This window comes from Lissotriton helveticus, chromosome 12 (assembly GCF_964261635.1).
Source record: "Lissotriton helveticus chromosome 12, aLisHel1.1, whole genome shotgun sequence".
In the NCBI taxonomy this organism is placed as follows: domain Eukaryota; kingdom Metazoa; phylum Chordata; class Amphibia; order Caudata; family Salamandridae; genus Lissotriton; species Lissotriton helveticus.
The window spans coordinates 48,701,459-48,724,057 of NC_136073.1; the positions used below are offsets into that span (position 1 = coordinate 48,701,459).

Consider the following 22,599-nt stretch of genomic DNA (forward strand, 5'->3'; position numbering starts at 1 on the left):
TGTTGGCAGGTCTTGCTTGGAGAAGTAAAGAAAAAGGGTAGTAGTTATTGCCATGTGCTACATGCAGCAGCAAAAGCGCATTAGCCATTGGAAGGTACTGCACTGGAAAGTTAAAAGGTAGTGGTTATTAGGAGGGCAGTGCCTGGAGCAGGGCAAGGGTCGTAGTAGTTGGGTGGTGGATGGCTTAGTATAAAGAGGGAGGGTGTTATAGTAGAAAGATAATGCTAGTCCGTGCGTGTATGTCTATGTGCAGTGAAGAAGGTCGTGGGGTAGGGGCTGCATTGCACGGTATAAGGTGGTGGTGAGTTACTACTTGTACGTAGTGCTTTTGTCTGTTTGGTGAAATCTGCATGCGAGGAAAGCTCCCACTGCTACACAAATGCTGTATCCTGTGCTTGTGTGAGAGGGGGTGGCTGGCCAGCTGCACATGCTGGGCCTATTCTGTGAGCGAGGCAAGATTACAAAACGGGGACGTGTTCAGAGGGAGGGGCTCTTGCACGGCTGCCGCGGGTGGGTGGATTGATGTTTCCCTCTGACGGCTGGGACTGAATATTTCGCTACAGGCTTGGTCTAAGCGCGTTTTCTCCGCCTGCGTCAAGGATACGCTCACACGTAGGGCTTCTCACTAAACAGCTCGAGGTTTTAGCTCCTCGCCGAGGAGGCCGATTGAAGATTGAAGCCCGTCAGGGTCGCGTGTTCCTGTACTGATTGGGCATGGCTGAGCATTTCGGGCTCTTCTCCTCCTTTTGCGGCAGGGCGAGTACTGATTTCCATATAATTGGCCCTCTCCTGTAGGGGCGCTTAGTAATTACTACTGGCGGTATGGGCAGATTTTAATATTCCCATCGATCTAAATGTGGTCCTGTCACTAGAAGCAGTTGTGAACAACACGTAATCATGTGTGACGGCATCCAGGCGCTATTTTCAGATGCAAACGCAAAATCAATCCTGGCAACAAACAAGCCTGTGGAGAAAGGACGGTGTGGGTAAGGTTTGCTGACATGTTCCTTCACGGTTTAAGACACTTCTCGTAATGAGAAACATAATGCGCTGGGAGACATGACACAAATAAAAAAAACAAGGAAATGTAAATTCTTGATGTACGTCCCGTTTCCGGGCAATTCAACAATACCAACTATACATTCATGATGTTAAACTGACAACAGCAAAGCAAATTCACGTACAGTCTACTAAAGATCGCATGGTGTTTGTTTCCTTGTCCGAAGAGCAGTAAGATCCGAACGGTGTCAAGACTCAAGAGGCACGCATGCTGGGGTGGTGGAGGGTCATCTGAGTAGCTTCTCCTGCCCTGGGCAAAGACGAGGGCTTTGGGTGTCATGCAAACCTCGTCCGGGAAAGCACACAAGGACACTCACTGCCTGAAGGGTTGGAGGTTCCGCCACCTCGCTGGAAGGCTGCTCGTAGAGACTCCAAAGAAATAAGGGGTGCTTATCTCTCACAACACTGGTGCGCAACAGTCCGACTCCTCGGTTGTCCCCTTCGCATGAGGCAGTGTACTTCACGACCTTCGTCCTCTTTAGGCTCGTAAGAAATAATCTTATCTCCAGAAAGCCATATTATTTTCGGCTCTGTGGTTCCCTGGGGTAGGAGCACCTGATGAGTGACGCTCCTCTCGAGTCTGTTGGTTTCTCGCCGCTACAGCCTCACTTACCTTTGCAGAAGTCCACAGAAATCGAGCGTGGAGCAGAGTTTTAAGCCAAGATACGTCAATGCTTCACGCGCTGTGTTATGTACTTGTACACCCTGACCCTCTCGGCTCTGTGGATCTGACCGTTTCTCCGAGGCGAAGCAGGAATGCCTCGGAGAAACGCAAGGTCATTTTGGGATTCGGGGGCGTGTTTTTCGTGCTCTCCCCTTCCCATTGGCTGAAAGGTAAAAACTCCAGCCAATGGGAAGAGGAGAGGGGGCGGGACTTAAAAAAAGACCCAGAAACGCACCCGAATCACGTCGTGACGGGGAAAGAGTGATTGACAACCAATCTCTTCCAATGGCTAGCCTCCATTTATGGAGCTAGCCAATGGAAGAGAGAGGCAGAGAGAGGCGGGACAAAGCCCCATACTGTAGGATCAAAAGATTTCGCCTGAGCGAGCACTGCTGCGCAGTGCTACGGCCAGGCGAAACCTAAAAAGACAAAAAACTTTTTATTACAAATTTCCTATGCACTCGATATTTGTGTAAGGTTTGTGTGTCGGCCTCTCGCATACTATCTACTGATTCATGCACACCTTAGTGGAAATAAATATGAAATCACCAATTAATGGTGTGGGTTTAGACTCGAAAGTGCATTCAAATCCAGATTTGTGACCTGGGGCACGTGCTGGCCGGACCCATAGAAAATTCTGTTATTGTGGCATACCTGCCAACTTGAAGAACAATCTCACTGTGTGAGGAGGGGGTGGAGCCTCGCTCCGAGAAGTACCTACGAGGCACTTTTGAACTGGACCCCTCTGCCCCCAAAGGCTCCTACTCCACCCCCAACCCCCCCAAAAAAAAACAAGCTTGCTGGGGCCGCTGCCGATATTCTGGAGTGTTTTCACACCCCTTAATGGACGTCTGCAGTATAAAGCCTCGGACAGCGAGCTGGAAAATCACTATTTATAGTGGTTTTGAGATTTTTTTCCATGTCACTGTGTGATATCAGCTCCTCACCGGGAGACTGTGTGATGGGAACCAATATTGTGTGTCACACGGTGGCGCCGTGTGAGTTGGCAGGTATGTTGTAACCAAAATCTAAGGAAATAACTTAGCCGGGCCCAGGTCAGTTTCCATAGCAAATGTTCACCTTTTCATGACCTGGGCCCAGCTCAAGCTTCAGTATGAAAGCTCTCTCATGTGCCCACTGGGAAGCAAATTACTGCCCACACAATAAAATTAACGATACAGTACGATAAAATATTCAGTAATGAAGTTCAATATTTCTCGATTTGCAAACCATTATTTTACTATAATGTAATCACTACTTGAGGATCCAAAAACTTTTATTTGAGCACTCACCTAACACTGGGCTCAGAACTCAACTCTGGTGCCAGGCAGCTGATGACGACCTGCCTTGAGAGTACGAGCATCTCGGCCCGCCTGCGCCATCTGGAGAAGCGAGAGGAACCTGATGCTGGGCGCCTGGTGCAGCACCAGGTGGGCCGTTAGGGTGCTCAGGAACTATTAAGTGGCGGCATCATGGGCACTGATATCCTGGCGTGCTGCGTCCATGCACAGAGCCTCACTTAACCACCGTGGCTTGCGCGGAATCGCAGAGTGGAGGTTAAAAGCCTTGATCAGCCTTGACCTGAACTATCAAGTGTGGCGTACGCACCCAATTGCCTACAAAGTAAAAGAAGGCAAGTGTGTGCTAAACCGAGCCTCCATGGATCCTCATGATTACATAAGCCAGTAGGTGGTTCACAAGACAGCGAGCCGGTGGGGTCGGGTCCAAAACTTTATGAAAACTGCTGACGCCTGCCCGTTCACACCGCAAGAGACAGCAGGGGCAGAAGAACCCGCCTATTAGTGTGTGCCATTAGGCCCTGATTCCGACCGCCCTGACGGGATTGATAATGCCGTGCCGGCATCAGGTGCATAGTGTTACATTGTAGCAGTGTGCAGGCTGAGCTCAGCCAGGGCCCCCAAGCCTGCCGGGAGCGGCGCCCAGTGTACGCTGCCACTGCAGCTTGTATAGTGCATAACTACAGCAGCACTCCGGGTTACAGCTGAGGAGGTGCTATTATAACGCGGGACATTGAATTTCGGTGCGGTGATGCGGATCACCTCACTGAAATGCGTTAGTCTAACGCCTGATGCGTGGTACTTGGCAGGGCTGGAAGTCTACTCCAATCAGCAATGGTAGCTGACATTACTACTCATTGACTGCTCACACTGATTGGTTATTTCAGGCCCACACACAAAGTAATTAGTCCCCCTTTGTCTAACATTTGGTAATGTCACTTTGCAGATAACTTCTATTTGGTGATTGATCTCTGTTGATCATATCACTTGATGATTGGCCACTGGAAATCTCTACCAACTAGTGACTGTTTATGGCAAGCCTTACCACCCAGAGATTGGTCATTAAACAACATACCAGTCTGTGATTGGTCGCAGTCCCTATTGATTGTGCTGCTCAGTCATTGGCCACTGAAGATGTACCAGTCCATGAATCTCCTTTCCAGACTACATCAGTCAGCAATTTGCACTTTTTATTGTGTTCTATGCTGTCTCCTCGCAGCCAAGTGATGATGCCATGGGTTATTATTAATCAGTACAATTAAGTAATTGGTCTGTTAAACCCCATCAGTCAATGATTGATCTCCTAGATTACTTTTTTAGTATTAGAGCCATTGATTGGCTCAAGAAGTTGTACATACAAAGTAGGACAAAGAGTCCTCCAAAGGAGGTCTTGTTTTAGGCCATTTCTGGTGGTGACCAGGGGAGGAAGAAAACCTTTCATTCCTTGGCTGCACGCACCTCCGTGGCTTTGGGGTTGGAAAAGGTCCTCTGCATGGCTCTGGAGATCACGTGCATCACCTCAAAGTTCATTGTAGAAAGATGTGTAGCTATTTGAGCCCAGCCACAGCGCAGGAGACAGTCATGCATGGGGCCGGAGCCTTTTTGTGGCGTATATTGCAGCCGAGACAGTCTTTGTGGTATTGAGGGACACGCAATATACACCTTCCTTATCGAACATCACCACCGTCTGCTCCCCAGGCTGAAGGGGACAGTCAGTGGTGGCAGGACAGATCTTTTTACCTGTTTATACTAGGAAGAGACACTGATCAGCCTTTCCTGCACTTTTTAATTAGTCTGCAGTCCTCTGCACCTCCCGATCCAAGTGGGATATGGATGCCACGTGTGTAGAGGAGGCGTCTGGAGTGTACACGACGCATGAAGCTGTAGCCTTACTGGAATCCATTTTGCTTTTCCGGACAGCTATGTAAATTGCAGGGCTTCTCCAGGATATTCCAGTAAATTGCACGGCTTCTGCAGGATATTCCAGTAAATTGCAGTGCTTCTGCAGGATATTCCAGTAAATTGCAGTGCTTCTCCAGGATATTCCAGTAAATTGCAGTGCTTCTGCAGGATATTCCAGTAAATTGCAGGGCTTCTCCAGGATATTCCAGTAAATTGCAGTGCTTCTCCAGGATATTCCAGTAAATTGCAGGGCTTCTCCAGGATATTCCAGTAAATTGCAGGGCTTCTGCAGGATATTCCAGTAAATTGCAGGGCTTCTCCAGGATATTCCAGTAAATTGCAGGGCTTCTCCAGGATATTCCAGTAAATTGCAGTGCTTCTGCAGGATATTCCAGTAAATTGCAGGGCTTCTCCAGGATATTCCAGTAAATTGCAGGGCTTCTCCAGGATATTCCAGTAAATTGCAGTGCTTCTCCAGGATATTCCAGTAAATTGCAGGGCTTCTCCAGGATATTCCAGTAAATTGCAGGGCTTCTGCAGGATATTCCAGTAAATTGCAGTGCTTCTCCAGGATATTCCAGTAAATTGCAGGGCTTCTCCAGGATATTCCAGTAAATTGCAGTGCTTCTGCAGGATATTCCAGTAAATTGCAGGGCTTCTCCAGGATATTCCAGTAAATTGCAGGGCTTCTCCAGGATATTCCAGTAAATTGCAGTGCTTCTGCAGGATATTCCAGTAAATTGCAGGGCTTCTCCGGGCTATTCCAGTAAATTGCAGGGCTTGTCTGGCATATTCCAGAATTCCTTTGTAGTGGGTCAGACATTTGGGTGGGCGCAAGAGAATAAAGAGGGCACTTTGAAGCTTATGGAGTTCCCTTATCCTTTTCCTTTGCCATTGTTCTCTGGAAGTGCTACTCCCCCCCCCCCAAAGTTTGACAGCTAGTTAAATGGAACATACCCTCTTTCTTGTTTTATCCTTGTTTTCGATTTCCCCTGGCCAGAGACTCCCTTGTTTGAAAGTGCACTCCTAGGAGGAGTCTCACACTGTGAACACAGAATAAACGCAACACTGGGTTCTTGAAGGCAGATTTCAAAACAGTGTGCCGAAACATGTTGAAGAAGCAGCATATGTAGGTTTGTGATCTTCTGCCTCCATGATGTATGTGTTTTATTCAAACTATATTACTCTGAGTGGTAGAAAAGTCACTGTTATAAAATGGTGCTTTGGGCATCCAAGCAAGCCATAATCAGTAACTTTAAACATATTTTTTATAGTATCTGTTTAATGTGTGGAGTTACTTTCTTGAGAAATGCTATATTTTTGAAGTGTTGAAATATTTTTAATCAATACCTATGTGTGCTAAAATGTGACCATAGCTAAGATGTAATGCAACAGACTACACTGTATAATTTTCCTTTAATTGGAGAACATGTCATGTAATCTGCTATTTTGGACATGTTTCAATCAAGCGTACCACATTATGCGGTCCTGTTTTCTCATATAATTCCGGCAGACCTCTCTCAGTTGTAGGACTCACAGAATTTTACTTCTTGCTGTGTTCCAACATTGAGCTTTGACTTTACTCTGTCTTCCTGTCATCATAACCTATTTTGTTTGCATCCTGTGTGTTTTCTTCAGCTCCATCAGATGGTCTTGGAGACTGCGCGTGAGAAGAGGGACATGGAGCAGAGGCACATTGTGATCAAGCAGAAGGTGAGCAGGCTGGGCTGTTGTGGCAGCCTTGGAGCTGAGGGCTGGGGTGGAGACCGGCTTGGTGTACTGTACGGCATGGTTTACAGAGGATGTTCATACCAGTGGCATGGCCCTAGGTGCTGTGGTCCTTGTTGGCCACGTGGCAGCCAAGCCGGATATGAATGGGTGGGAGAGTGTCTGTTTATAGTGTGACACATTGGGAATGATGAGGGCCAGAGGTGCTCTGGTCATGTCTCTGCGGACATGTGCTGCGTTTAATCATATCTGGGATGCAGAAGAGTTTGACGATAGGACACATGTGTTGATACCAGGCTTAGAATGCCTGGTTGGTCACATGTATGTTTATAGTGTATCCTACTTGGGAAGCATTGGGGGTATCCCATTGTCCGCAAACACCAATAAAGGGGTCAGTTGGGCCCCTAACTTCTCCCTGGACAAGAGTAACACCGACTGTCTCCCCAACAGGACATTGGGGACCCCGCACTCTGTCACCCAGAAGTACTTATATTTGTGGGTGGGATCTTGTTGGTGATGGGATTTGAGGAATAGATGAGATGAGTTATGTGCAAACATTGCATGTTGAAACTTTAGTTGGTGCTTTAGACCAGGGAGGTGGATCTGTTTGGATGACGCTTGCGGACTTTTTCATTCTCATTTTAAATATGGCACCTGAAGGTGCATCCTGCTGTTGCTGGACATACTTTGAGGGATTCTCTTTCCAGAGGCCTTAGTCGGGTCAGTTCCAGATGGTTTAGGTGTGATGTGCATTCAACCACGGCTCACTCTTCCCTTGTTGCCAAGGCACGCGGGTGCCAGGTAGAGGAAACCTCCATTGAGACTGGAATCCACCCCAATCCTCCAGGTGCAGCAACTTTCAGGAGAGCAGCAGTCAGATTGCACTTGCAGCCTGGGGTGCAAGGGTGCCTGAGATGCACACCTCCAGCTTCGCACAAGGGGAACCATCTTTTTGTGCAGCACACATGCATGAAATCCTATGGCCTTTACCATTCATCCGTCCACTCGTGAACCACGCATCCCACAAAAATGATACATTGCTTCATACAAGTATCAGACCTAATGAAGTCAAAAGACCCTAGTTATGGGCTTTGAAATGACCTGTCATTTGAGAGAGGCAGATGGCTTGCTCCCTACAGGGGTACAGGTGAAAAGGCCTCTGTCCTGACTAGTCTCACACTGCTACCACCGTCAGTCACCACAGAACTTGGTGTGAGAGGGATTCAGCTGCTTACTCAAAATGGTGATACATTTCGGGTGCCCCTCCTAATACAAGCGTGAAACTCTGATTGAGACAAAGAATGAAAACAGAGATAGCATCTCCTGTGTACTTTGCACAACTGTCAAGCTCACTGGAACAAAACACACAGGGCTGTCCAGAAAATGCACATGGTCTGGGGGGCACACCTTGCAAAACCCATGCAGGGCACATTTGTTCTGACAGCCCCATCCTCATACTAACATAACATTGTTCCATGCAACCTGATGCCCTCCGCTGTACATCACAATTCAGAACATACTCCCTTTGCTCAGCAATCCTGAAACACTGTACTCTGTGACATTGGGAGGGTTCACATCATGGAATACATTCACAACGGGTTCCCAGAAAACACCATATATCAATCAAACAGGGATGACAGGGGGAGGAAAGGCAATATAGGGCAGCCCCCCACTCAACAACTATGAAACAAAAAGCCCTAATCAGCCTGCATGGTTAAAGTCACAAAGCCCTGTAACTGCTGGGGCCATACCTTTTATTGGCTCACCTAGGTAGAATTAATCAATGTTGTGTTACAGGTCAGACCATACCTTAAAACGTAAAAAAAACTGTGTACAGCTACACCCACAAAGAAAATATGTGAGAAAGCAAGGAAAGTACCTCACGGACGTAACACCCGAGGGGGTTCCCGGTTTGTTAATTACCGGTATACCCACTTCTCATCATCGGTTACTTTCCTTGCTGAGAGGATGAAGTATGTGCAAAGAAGATGTGCACAGGAGAGAATCGATCGAGACAGATAAGGAGTGTACACATACACAGCCTTGTAGGAAAGAAAAAGGTGTTTAGAAAGAAATACCAAGTGCCTACACCCAACAACCAACAAATATAAAACAAGTGAGGTTTGGCTGGCTGGGTCGATTTTATTCTGATGCTGCCAAACCTCACTATTAAAAAATGGTTAGGTTAATACCATTGATTCATTGTAACTGGACCGACATGTTTCATTGCCTTGTCATTGGCAACTTCGTCAGGGTACGTAGTTGGGTCTCAATTCTCAATCCTCCGTATTTTAGTGAGGACCTTTTGCTCGACTGTGGTAATCGTACCATCGAGCATCAAAAGACAGACGAGACGTCGGAAGCGCCGGAGGGACTCGGCAGCGGTTACTCACTTCAAGGAGTTTCCACGACGGACACGTGATCTTTGACACGTTGTCTTTTGATGCTCGATGGTACGATTACCACAGTCGAGCAAAAGGTCCTCACTAAAATACGGAGGATTGAGAATTGAGACTCAACTACATACCCTGACGAAGTTGCCAATGACAAGGCAATGAAACATGTCGGTCCAGTTACAATGAATCAATGGTATTAACCTAACCATTTTTTAATAGTGAGGTTTGGCAGCATCAGAATAAAATCGACCCAGCCAGCCAAACCTCACTTGTTTTATATTTGTTGGTTGTTGGGTGTAGGCACTTGGTATTTCTTTCTAAACACCTTTTTCTTTCCTACAAGGCTGTGTATGTGTACACTCCTTATCTGTCTCTATCGATTCTCTCCTGTGCACATCTTCTTTGCACATACTTAATCCTCTCAGCAAGGAAAGTAACCGATGATGAGAAGTGGGTATACCGGTAATTAACAAACCGGGAACCCCCTCGGGTGTTACGTCCGTGAGGTACTTTCCTTGCTTTCTCACATATTTTCTTTGTGGGTGTAGCTGTACACAGTTTTTTTTACGTTTTAAGGTATGGTCTGACCTGTAACACAACATTGATTAATTCTACCTAGGTGAGCCAATAAAAGGTATGGCCCCAGCAGTTACAGGGCTTTGTGACTTTAACCATGCAGGCTGATTAGGGCTTTTTGTTTCATACATCCCAGAAAACACCACCTGCGGCTCGACAATCCGCATTGGTATCTAAGCTGCATTTAAAGCATCTCCTCTCCTCGCCATCTTTGGAGCTCCTGTGGTACTTATTGTATGGCTGTACCGCTATGGAGCGCCTAACCCACCATCCCCTACTGTGCTATGCCTGGTTATCGGAACCACTTTCAGAATACACTTCGAGTAATACGAGGAGAAAAGGAGAAGATTGAAGGAGTCTTAGACAAGCTCCACGAATGGGAAAGCTTGGGAGCTTAGAACCTGCTAGCGAGAGGGAGACTAAATTAAGATGGGAGTAAGATAAAATAACGCATACCTAAAATATATGTTCATGCTGATTGTACATAGACTGTAGAATGGGGACACTGACTTGCATTTTGTGGAGGTGTGGGTATTTGTGGGTATTTGTAATGGTTTAGTGGCAGGTCCCGGTGACCAACACATCTTTTAGTGTTTGTGACTTGTGCTTATGTAGCATGTGTGTGAGTGTTCACGGATACAAGATTGGTATGATCACACTGATATTTGCCTAGCACAACACCCCACACATGCACCTTCTCAACAATCACACCCAGACCTACATCACACCCAGACCTACATCACACAAAAACACGTCGTCCTCACAACACACACACATAGTACAAACCACGACACTCCCTCAAACTACCAAACAGATTTCAACTCAAACTAATTACTGCGCATTCAGCATAAGTCCAGACTCTTGACATCACCAACCTCATCCTCTATCGCAAGCTTGATGCATTCTTCTCACAGAAACATGGCTCGCACTCGTATCCTCCCACATCCTAGGCATTCTCAACCCCGGGGACCATAGCATCCTGTCCCACTCTCGACAGACAAGAGCAAAGCCATCAACCATTAACATCATTGCATAGGGCTCTCACTCCTATCTGTACACTGAAATCACTCTGCTTTGCCTTCCATCTCTCCCGCGCCAGGATACTATTTTCTTAGTAACAGCGCACGCTATAAAAGCCTCTATAATAAATAATAATAATAACCATTCCTTCTGTTAAAAAATACAGAAAACCTGACAACAAATGGCCGAGACCAAGCCTGCTTCTCCCCAGACACCCATTCCTTCTCACAGTGGTCATCCTTCAAAGCCCCCTCTCTCAGATATGTCTCTGACACACCCAACCTCTACAATGCTACCTCTAATGAAGATGGTGTCCTACCCTCCTTCGTCAATGCCCTCTCTGGCGAAGTTCTTTCACCCCTACTCACCGTTGTCTATTCCTCGCTCACTCAAGGAATCTTCCAGAATCTCTCCAGACAGGTCAGATCCTCCTACTCCTGAAGAACCCAGACTAGACCGCCATGAGCTTACCAGTAACCTCCCCTTCATCAGCAAGATCATTGAAAAAGTGGTCTGTACTTTACTCCAAGATCACATCACCGCCAAACATCTCCTCCACGACTCCCATCTTGCTTTAGATTGTGTTGCATGGATGCTGCCTTGCATATTCTAGATGACCCTTGCCTCCTGACATTGATGGACCTCTCACCTGCCTTAGGTACAGTCATTCACTCCCCCCTCATCCACAGTGTGAAATCTCTTATGGGATTCACCGGCAATGTCTTGAACTTCTTCTCCTCCTACCTATTCAGCTGACATCAGTTTATTCATATGGATGCCTCCGGGTCCCAGAAGCATCCCTATCACCTGTGGACCCCACCAGAGTTTCATCTTGTCTCCTGTCATCTTCAACCTCTACATGGAGTTCTCTCATCGTCAACAACCGCATCGGAATTCACCCATCTGTTGATGATACACAACTTTACGAGAAAGCTTTGTCTGCTCCAGACATCCAATGCCCCGGAAAATGCCCACCCCTCATCCAGAAGTGGAGGATGAACACTTACCCAAAGATCAACCCCTTCAAAACCGAATTCATGTTATTTGCGAGGAACAACAAGCAACAGCTAGTCTAAACCTGGCAGACTTGACTGGATTCCTACCCCAACTTTCACACTATACCAGATCAGTTGCATTCACCTTAGACACTGATCCACCATCAAGTAATGCGGTGCCCAAAAAACAAAGCCCGCTTGCTACCGGCTCTCTCCACTAAGGAAAGTGAGACCATTGGTCCCAGAATGCAACGTCAGAACCACTGCCGAAAACCTTGCATCTCACATTTGAATTTTGGCAACGCCTTCTCCATGGCATCCCAGACTCCATGCAGGCTCTTTTTTAGGACATCCTCCATGTGTATTACATCTCACCCAGGCCCTAAAAAAAGCTGACCACATCACCGGAGTCCTGATGGAAGACCAATGATTCTCCTTACCTGCCCACACCATCCTCAGAACCAGCTCCATCATTTACAAGGCACTCAGGACCAGCACCTCTGCACATCTGGCTGACCGGCTCATCATCTTTAGTGGCTCTCAAATAACACATTTGTACATACAGCCATACAGATAACCGTTATTACACAGATGCACTGATTGGTTATGCGGGCAAGGATCATGCTGTAATTGTCTTCATGTGCATCCTTCTTCAAATGGTTGTAATCTTTGGAAATAGTGCACCACTGAGGTGCTTCCTACAAACCCTATCTAGTTAATGTGGTTGATGTGTGGTAGACAAGGTATTGTTAGTGCCTTTTTGAGCTGATCTGAGATTGTGAGCCCATCTATTTAATTTACGTGCGAAGCCATAAGCAGCGAGTGAGGGACACGGTAGGCGTTCTACAAGGAGCTATTGAATAGGAGTTTCTTTTGTCATCCGGCCACAGTGTTATTATAGGACGGCCCTGTACCTGTTTGGGCACTTACAAGACCTGTACTAATGCACTGTCTTTTGCCTTATCCAGGACCTGTCCCACGATGATGCCATGCTTGAGTTCAGAGCAGACGCGCCCAATGGCATCGTAATGGAAGGGTATCTCTTCAAAAGAGCCAGCAACGCCTTCAAGACATGGAGCAGGTGAAATTACATGAACACCATGAACGATCCTGGCCATTTAAAAATTATAACATGTTTATATTTTGCCTCTTTGGTCAGTTCCTCTTGCATTATATATATATTTTTGTTCGCGGGGGGTCTCGGGAAGGTCCCATTTCAGCCACCTCAGCCCCAGTCTCTATGCCCGCAGTCATTTTCAGAATGTTGCACAAAATCAGAGACTGTTCCTGTTCTACTGCATTTGCACTCCTTTTTCCCCCTTTATTTACTCAGTGCAGTGTGTTGGATTCATTATTTTACATTTTCCCTTCCACCCCTCCTTCGTGTTCCAATAAAAAACAATCAAAAATGAAGACATTCAATGACAGTATTAATTTTGAGTATATTATTAATAAAGATAACTGAATGCCATCAGTTTATTTACTTTTTCAAGTCTAAGTCCCCGTCTTCACCGCCATATTCTTGTCCCCGCAAACCACTTTATAAGCAGTTGTTTGCATGTTTTATTGTATTGTTGTCTTCCTTCTGTCTCATACTCTTGTTCTGGTCAGGGTCATTGTGCCTTCTTCCATCTTCCTTCTGTCACTTGTTAGTTTTTGAATCAATTTAGAAGTCTCTGCTGCATATTCCGCTTATGGACATCAACTTCTCTGTCAAACGTGTGTTCTTGTACCTTCCTCTCTGCTTCTACTCCACTGCTGAACTCCTCGCTTGCTGGCTTCCCTGTGTCCATTCAGTGGTCTCCCCTTGTTGTTAAATATTTTGTCCACCCTAAGCGTGGAAGGGTATACTCAGATGTGAGTCCCTTGCTCATTGCACCATCAGGATTCAAGCAAGCCGGGCCGACGACTGCTGAAATGCCAGAAACCGGTCCCCGGGAGCTTGTTTCCTTCCCAGTGTAAGAATTGGCTTGGTAGTTTGGTTTGCCCTGTTCCCATCATGCACTGGGACAGGAACAGACTAATTTGCATATTGCCAGGTTCTGAACTGGGATGGTGCAGTGAGCTAAAAAACGGTGTTGGATCTAGCCCTGATCTCTTGACTGGGTGAGAGTATTCTGCTTAATTCAGAAACTCTGTCCATCACCACCCCTTGTTGTTAAATATTTTGTCCACCCTAAGCGTGGAAGGGTATACTCAGATGCGAGTCCCTTGCTCATTGCACCATCAGGATTCAAGCAAGCCGGGCCGACGACTGCTGAAATGCCAGAAACCGGTCCCCGGGAGCTTGTTTCCTTCCCAGTGTAAGAATTGGCTTGGTAGTTTGGTTTGCCCTGTTCCCATCATGCACTGGGACAGGAACAGACTAATTTGCATATTGCCAGGTTCTGAACTGGGATGGTGCAGTGAGCTAAAAAACGGTGTTGGATCTAGCCCTGATCTCTTGACTGGGTGAGAGTATTCTGCTTAATTCAGAAACTCTGTCCATCACCACCCCTTGTTGTTAAATATTTTGTCCACCCTAAGCGTGGAAGGGTATACTCAGATGTGAGTCCCTTGCTCATTGCACCATCAGGATTCAAGCAAGCCGGGCCGACGACGGCTGAAATGCCAGAAACCGGTCCCCGGGAGCTTGTTTCCTTCCCAGTGTAAGAATTGGCTTGGTAGTTTGGTTTGCCCTGTTCCCATCATGCACTGGGACAGGAACAGACTAATTTGCATATAGCCAGGTTCTGAACTGGGATGGTGCAGTGAGCTAAAAAACGGTGTTGGATCTAGCCCTGATCTCTTGACTGGGTGAGAGTATTCTGCTTAATTCAGAAACTCTGTCCATCACCAACCCTTGTTGTTAAATACATTCAGTGGTCTCTAGCACGTCACGGATCTAAAAATCAACCTGTCTTGCAGCGCGTCTTGTTTCCCTCTACACTGTCCGACTGTTCACCCGCTGTTTAATAATGGACCTCTTTTCCAACAAATCCCATGGTTTTTCCAGCCTTCATCTCCTTGTTTGTTAGAATGTATCATTTAATGCCTGAAAGTGGTGAGAGGCCTCCCCCCTCTTCCATGGTGATAATGGAGTGATGTTGACTTTTGCAGGCGGTGGTTTTCCATCCAGAACAATCAGTTGGTTTACCAGAAGAAGCTTAAGGTGCGTAAAGAGCATTAACATACCTGCAGGGTCCAGTTGAGATGATGCAGATCACTATCCAAGCCCTACTCTCTGCTTCTGAGGTCCTCTCTTTAGCCTTCTTTCTTATTTTAGAGCTAGAGACGGGCTCTAAGAATTGTTGTAATTATCACATTGGTATTGGTTGTACCCATTTACACGCCCTCAACCATTTTTTCATAATATTTCTCCACCCTGCGTTCCCTTTTTAAACGTGATGAGACATTAAGTCCAGAAGGTAACATTCAAATTGCCACAGTATTGCTGTTCCCATAATGCTATTTTAATAGCTTGAATCTGTTGTAGATTCACAAGGTGAATGGTTTTGGCCCAAAAGCTACATTTGTAGCTTCCATGATGGCTGGCTTGCTATTTCCCTACAGGCATCTGCAACCCAACCCAAATCATCCTACTCTTGATAATTCTGGGGGAGTTGCTTAACCTTTGACACAGCTGCCTCTGTTCCTCCGCAGGACAGCTTGACTGTGGTGGTGGAGGACCTCCGGCTCTGCACCGTCAAACCTTGTCACGACTGTGAACGTCGATTCTGCTTCGAGGTTGTCTCTCCATCAAAGTGAGTTCTCTGGGATTCCTCATTTCAAGAGTCTGCTGCTTTCGTAGGTTGAAAACAGAGGTGGATCAGTGCTGCCTGCATCACACATGGCAGGGTGGCGTTTGTCACGCTCTTTATTGCAAATGTCCAATTATGTTGCGTACAACTGTGAATGTGGGAGGGGGGGGGGGCAGTTGTATTTTAGAACTCATGTTGGGAGATGGTACATTGTATGTGTTGAATTGGATTTTGGTAGTCTGAACTGTGTTGTGTGGCGTTTTGTTTTACTATGTCAGATACTGTGTTCCGTAAACCTATATGGTCAATGGTGGCCTGTTCCATACTTGCATGTTGAGTGTATTTTAGAGCTTTGAGTTCTATAGTCGTATGCGGCTGGATTGTGGATGCTGACATCTAATAGTTTTGTATGGTAGGGTTGTGGAAGTTTGATTTGTAAACTGTTGTTGACTGGATGCCTTAGTTTTGTGGTAGTTTACGGTAAGGATGTGAAGGTTTGATTTCTACCTTCCATTTAAGACGACTGGGTGTGAATGTTTGAGTTGTGTAATCCATGTGTGATGGGCAAATAGATACTTGTGTTTTATTGGGTTGATTTCTGTTATATATATATATATATATACGTTTGTAAAGCATTGAGCCATATTCAGGTGAGTAGTGTAAGGAATTGATAATTAGATTTGATTATCCTGAATAAATTGTTTTCTAAAAATGTAAGATTTGTGTCTGTCCAAAGGCCCTTCAGGCTTTAGGTGTTGATGTGTTTGAGTTTTAGCAGCATTGTGTGTTGATTTTGAGTGTGTCTGTGGTTACGTGATGTAGAGCTTTGATTTGTGATGGTGTTCATTCTATGCTTTTTAGCCATTTGTAATAGGTTGTGGAGATAAGACTTGTTTGGTTGGGTCTTAGAGACTTTCATATAACTGGGTGATTTTAAGCTCCACTGGGTGTAGTTTGTAAATTCTCAAGTTGTGTTTTGGTTCATTTTATGGTGCTGGGCCGCATCATGTTTGGTTGTTGAAGTCCTTCCTTTTGTTGACATCTTATGAATCCCCTGACCCTTTCCCTGACAGGAGTTGCCTTCTGCAGGCTGATTCTGAGAAGTATCACCAGGCCTGGGTCTCTGCCGTTCAGAACAGCATCGCCACTGCTTTCTCCGAGAGCCGGGAGGACAGCACAAACATGGTGAGCTCTACGATTTGAGGTTTATCAGCAGAGCTTATTGTAGTGTCTGTGTACAGCCCTGCACGGTGCTCTGCATGACTTGATTTAGGTTCGACAGCACAGCCTGCTGGAGATGGTCCTAGTGCTGCAAAAGCAGACAGTACCGTAGGCCAAGTATGTAATTCTTGTATTTCACTTTTTCTGATCCCTATTGGAAAATCAAAGGTTACGGCAGGCCAGGATTGAGATCTATTGCTATGTATGGATCCCTGTTCTTGAAATGGGGGGTCATTGCAGATCCGGATTGAGTTGCGGGCACATTCCTTTGTAGACTTAAGCATTGGAGCACCAGAGGATGCTGCAAGCTCAACTCAGCAATTGAATGTTATGCTATGTTATGTTAAATGCAATTTGTGTAGCGCACGAATACCCGTAGGTGTCTTGGCGCTTCCGGTACTCCTAACTAAGTTTCAGACTACAACAAGAACCTAGAAGAGCCATGTCTTCAGTTGCTTCCTAAACTCCAAGAGCGTAGGTATATCCCTCAAGAATCGAGGGAGAGAGTTCCATTCCTTTGAGGTGTTATAACTGAAGCTCCGTCCTCCCCAATTCACCTTTCTTATTCTGGTCATAGGTATCAGGTGTGAGCTGGAAGATCTCGGATCTGTTCTGGGTATACCATTTAAAGAGATCCCATAGAAATGTGGGGCCTTCCTCATGAAGAGCTTTGTGGGCAATGCATAAGGCTTTACATTTTACCACCTAGGGCTTTGTGTATGGGTTGAGGTGCTTTGAAAGATCCGTGTGTGTGTCCTATGTTGGAAGTGAGAGGCAGGGTTTGATGGAGGTGAGCTGGCAATGTTATGAATACTGTAGGGAAGCAGGAAGGTGCAGTTTTAATGGTGTGATGCCTGTAAAGGCATGGGCTTCATGTAGTAAAGCGAGATCCAGGTTCCGAAGGAGGTCCTCTGGTAATGGAGCGAGTGTGGTTGTACTAGTAGGGGAGTGCTGCAACGTTTAAAGGAGGTGTGCCTCTAATGGTGCAAGTGGCATTGGGCTGGCAGGTTGGTGCAGGAGTTGGACATGCACCTGTAATGGTATTGGTGAGTTTTGCCTAGTGGGGATAGTCCAGCTTTAGGGGTGCTCTCATAATAGTACAAGTGGAGCTGGAACACTGGTGATGGAGGGTTTTATAGCAATTCACTGGTCACCGTACAAGCGAGTCCCAACAGTGAGATATTGAGATGCTGTTGGTCGGGATTAGGGGTCATGGACATCAATGTAGCTGAAGAATTACAGAATTCAAGGGTGTGTCTCAGGCTGGATCATTGTTGAACACTCTGCTGCTGTCTTTCAGAGGTTGGAGAGACCCTCATCCATGTCAGCAGCAACCATGGACTCTGGATCACCGAGAGAAAACATGGACAAGAGGGCGCTTGACCAGATCCAGCGAATCCATGGAAATGCCCAATGCTGCGACTGCAAGGAGCCAGCGCCAGAATGGGCCAGTATCAACTTGGGCATCACCCTCTGCATTGAGTGTTCGGGGATCCACAGGTAAGGCCAGAATCACCCTCTGCATCGAGTGTTTGGGATCCACAGGTGAGGCCAGAATCACCCTCTGCATCGAGTGTTTGAGATCCACAGGTGAGACCAGAATCACCCTCTGCATCGAATGCACAGGGATCCATAGGTAAGATCAGCATCACCCTCTGCATCGAGTGTTCAGGGATCCACAGGTGAGGCCAGCGTCAACCTTTGCATCAAATGCACAGGGATCCATAGGTAAGATCAGCATCAGGCTCTGCATCGAGTGTTCAGGGATCCATAGGTAAGATCAGCATCAGGCTCTGCATCGAGTGTTCAGGGATCCACAGGTGAGGCCAGAATCACCCTCTGCATTGAGTGCGCAGGGATCCATAGGTAAGATCAGCATCAGGCTCTGCATCGAGTGTTCAGGGATCCACAGGTGAGGCCAGAATCACCCTCTGCATTGAGTGCGCAGGGATCCATAGGTAAGATCAGCATCAGGCTCTGCATCGAGTGTTCAGGGATCCACAGGTGAGGCCAGCGTCAACCTTTGCATCGAATGCACAGGGAGCCATAGGTAAGATCAGCATCAGGCTCTGCATCGAGTGTTCAGGGATCCACAGGTGAGGCCAGCGTCAACCTTTGCATCGAATGCACAGGGAGCCATAGGTAAGATCAGCATCAGGCTCTGCATCGAGTGTTCAGGGATCCATAGGTAAGATCAGCATCAGGCTCTGCATCGAGTGTTCAGGGATCCACAGGTGAGGCCAGCGTCAACCTTTGCATCGAATGCACAGGGAGCCATAGGTAAGATCAGCATCAGGCTCTGCATCGAGTGTTCAGGGATCCACAGGTGAGGCCAGAATCACCCCCTGCATTGAGTGCACAGGGATCCACAGGTGAGGCCAGAATCACCCCCTGCATTGAGTGCACAGGGATCCACAGGTGAGGCCAGAATCACCCTCTGCATTGAGTGCACAGGGATCCATAGGTAAGATCAGCATCACCCTCTGCATCAAGTGTTCAGGGATCCACAGGTGAGTCCAGCGTCAACCTTTGCATCGAATGCACAGGGATCCATAGGTAAGATCAGCATCACCCTCTGCATCAAGTGTTCAGGGATCCACAGGTGAGGCCAGCGTCAACCTTTGCATCGAATGCACAGGGATCCATAGGTAAGATCAGCATCAGGCTCTGCATCGAGTGTTCAGGGATCCACAGGTGAGGCCAGAATCACCCCCTGCATTGAGGTCACAGGGATCCATAGTGGAGATCAGCATAACCCTCTGCATCAAGTGTTCAGGGATCCACAGGTGAGGCCAGCGTCAACCTTTGCATCGAATGCACAGGGATCCATTGGTAAGATCAGCATCAGGCTCTGCATCGAGTGTTCAGGGATCCACAGATGAGGCCAGAATCACCCCCTGCATTGAGTGCACAGGGATCCATAGGTAAGATCAGCATCACCCTCTGCATCAAGTGTTCAGGGATCCACAGGTGAGTCCAGCGTCAACCTTTGCATCGAATGCACAGGGATCCATAGGTAAGATCAGCATCAGGCTCTGCATCGAGTGTTCAGGGATCCATAGGTAAGATCAGCATCAGGCTCTGCATCGAGTGTTCAGGGATCCACAGGTGAGGCCAGAATCACCCCCTGCATTGAGGTCACAGGGATCCATAGGTAAGATCAGCATCACCCTCTGCATCAAGTGTTCAGGGATCCACAGGTGAGGCCAGCGTCAACCTTTGCATCAAATGCACAGGGATCCATTGGTAAGATCAGCATCAGGCTCTGCATCGAGTGTTCAGGGATCCACAGATGAGGCCAGAATCACCCCCTGCATTGAGTGCACAGGGATCCATAGGTAAGATCAGCATCACCCTCTGCATCAAGTGTTCAGGGATCCACAGGTGAGGCCAGCGTCAACCTTTGCATTGAATGCACAGGGATCCATTGGTAAGATCAGCATCAGGCTCTGCATCGAGTGTTCAGGGATCCATAGGTAAGATCAGCATCAGGCTCTGCATTGAATGCACAGGGATCCATAGGTAAGATCAGCATCAGGCTCTGCATTGAATGCACAGGGATCCATTGGTAAGATCAGCATCATGCTCTGCATTGAGTGCACATGGATCTATAGTGGAGATCAGCATCACCCTCTGCATCAAGTGTTCAGGGATCCACAGGTGAGGCCAGTGTCAACCTTTGCATCGAATGCACAGGGATCCATAGGTAAGATCAGCATCAGGTGTGGTCCGCCCCTGTTTGCACTGTTTTTGGGTGCAGCAGAGGTGAGCAAGTTGTATCTGTCGACTACCACCATCCCCACGCCCCCAAGAACAAGTCACCCACCGGCCGCCAGCCCCCACGCCGAGCGCCGGAGCAAGTCATCCGTCAGCTGCCCACCGCTCTTACCTTCACCGGGCGGCAAACTTAGGGTCCGCCCCGGGTGGCAGTAGGACTAGCTACGCCACTGCTTCCAAAACTAGACAGTGGCCAAGAGAGGACCTGTGATCACACACCGAGATTGCATATAGAGTACAGAAAATCATGCCTCACCCAGACTGTGCAAAGAAGCAGAAGAACAATGCATGAGTTTGGCCAGCCATTCAACTTAGATCCCTGGTGTTGACTCCGCCTGTGCATGTTTGGACACTGCTTTCTGTTGTACTTATGGTCGATGAATTGCTAAATGTACTGATAGTTGGGATCAGCATTAGCTCCCATCTTGACATTTCTTTTCAACCTTTGTCGGTAAGGGAAGTCTATCGCCGACATGTCGTGTGAACTTGTGTGACGACTACTGTGCTTGTAAGATTATTTCATAGTGCTACATCTCCCGTTGAATCGCAGTTCAGCTGGTCGTGTTACCAGTACTTAAATGAAGCACATTTCCCATTGCTTCCTTGGCACACTGACACTCTTCAAACAGTCTATGCTATCTTGGCAGGAATAGCCCAATGTACTTTTGATTGGAGTTTATCTCTTTGCTTCGACTTGACCGACGGAAAATCAAAGGAGACTGTAGCCAGTCTCTGAAGTGGGCCGTTTATCCAAAAACTTGTCCTATACCGAACAGAAAGCGCAGGAGAGCTTCCACTGTGGCGAAGAACATACATGGTTATTTCTGAAAATGAAACCTTCAAAATTATAACAGAAAATGCATTTTTGACCCGTCTTGAGTTGTAGATATCCAGGGCAGGTAAAATACTTTAGGCTAACTCTGCTGCAAGCAAACCAGGGTAACTGAAGAAATGAGTCTGTGTACATCTAGACACATTTTTTGAAGTCACCCCTTGCCTGAATCAATAATGGACTTATTTTGGAGGTTCCATTGGTTAAACTCCTAGTTACTAACCACTTTGAGAGTAATCTCTGTTTATTAATCTTAGTGCAATTAATGTTGGAGCCCTTTTTTTTAAAATTCTGTTTTTATTGACCTTTGGGCATTTTTTGGTGCGTGGGGGAGAAGAATTCTAGTTTTTTTTAGTTTGAGTAATGAAAAGTGGACTTGCTTCTTACACCCTTCCCTTTATACCTCTGTGCTTCACCTCTTGCCCTTTTAAAATATTTTTTGCTTTTATAATTCATTATACTTTTTTCTTTTTTACACCTATTTGAATTGAGAGTCTGCAAAGACTGTTTTCATTTTTATTTTTAATTCCGGCCCCTAAAACTTACCGTAGTTCTTCTTTTTCTGTATCTAGAGGTAATTTAACAAAGATAAACATGTCACCGTTTTGACCCCTGTCTACTGTTGAACAGCAAGTCTTCATTATGCAGTAGACCTTACAGAGTATGGGGGTAGGTAGAGAGAGTGAATTTATTCATGCAACTCCACAGCTGGCTGTGGAATGGTGGCCGACAGCAGACGCTAGTTATGCAAGAAAAACCTTTGTTCATTTGAACAAGTAGTTATTCTGACCCCACTACTGTATGGCAGGATAAAACGTATTAAGTTACAAAACTGTTCACACAGGTAAGTATACTTTTACTTCTATGAGTTAAAACCCCCCTTGGTCCTTAACGGAGCACCTGCCCTCGTCGCCTCCATCAAAGACCAGATTTCCGTGAGAGGGTCATGAGGTTTGGTTACACGTCGCCCCATCGTTTGCATCCACCTTTGAGGTTGCTTATTAGGCCTCTTTCTGTACCTAGAATCTGGTGTTAATGCGGCATCCCTCTCATATTCATTTCTTTCTGTTGCAGGAGTTTGGGGGTGCACTTTTCTAAAGTCCGGTCTTTGACCCTGGATTCCTGGGAGCCAGAGCTGATAAAGGTAAGGGGAGGAGCAAGGTGGACTCCGGGGAGGGTATTGTGGATGAAATGGAGTTAGGATTCATCAGGTTGAGATAGAGGTGGGTGGCAAACTACTGGTAATGTTTCAAGGCAGAATTTCTGTTTTTCACCAGCCATCGAAAGTCCTACACGGTGATCGTGCGTAGTAAAGCTTATTCTCATGAATAGTATTCATTATGGTAAACTTGCTGTTACTCATGCAAATAAGTATACATTAAAGGAAACAG

General features: G+C 46.7%; 1 protein-coding gene across 1 annotated transcript in view; it reads left to right on the forward strand.

Annotated features, from left to right (window-relative positions):
* The window catches only part of ACAP1 (ArfGAP with coiled-coil, ankyrin repeat and PH domains 1), a 281,465-nt gene that overhangs the window by 232,037 nt on the left and 26,829 nt on the right, over positions 1 to 22,599 (forward strand). The window contains exons 10-16 of the mRNA XM_078670842.1: positions 6,562 to 6,636; positions 12,607 to 12,719; positions 14,738 to 14,789; positions 15,281 to 15,381; positions 16,452 to 16,563; positions 17,900 to 18,099; positions 22,283 to 22,352. Coding sequence (XP_078526968.1) covers positions 6,562 to 6,636; positions 12,607 to 12,719; positions 14,738 to 14,789; positions 15,281 to 15,381; positions 16,452 to 16,563; positions 17,900 to 18,099; positions 22,283 to 22,352 — 723 coding nt within the window. The remainder of the gene's footprint in view (positions 1 to 6,561; positions 6,637 to 12,606; positions 12,720 to 14,737; positions 14,790 to 15,280; positions 15,382 to 16,451; positions 16,564 to 17,899; positions 18,100 to 22,282; positions 22,353 to 22,599) is intronic.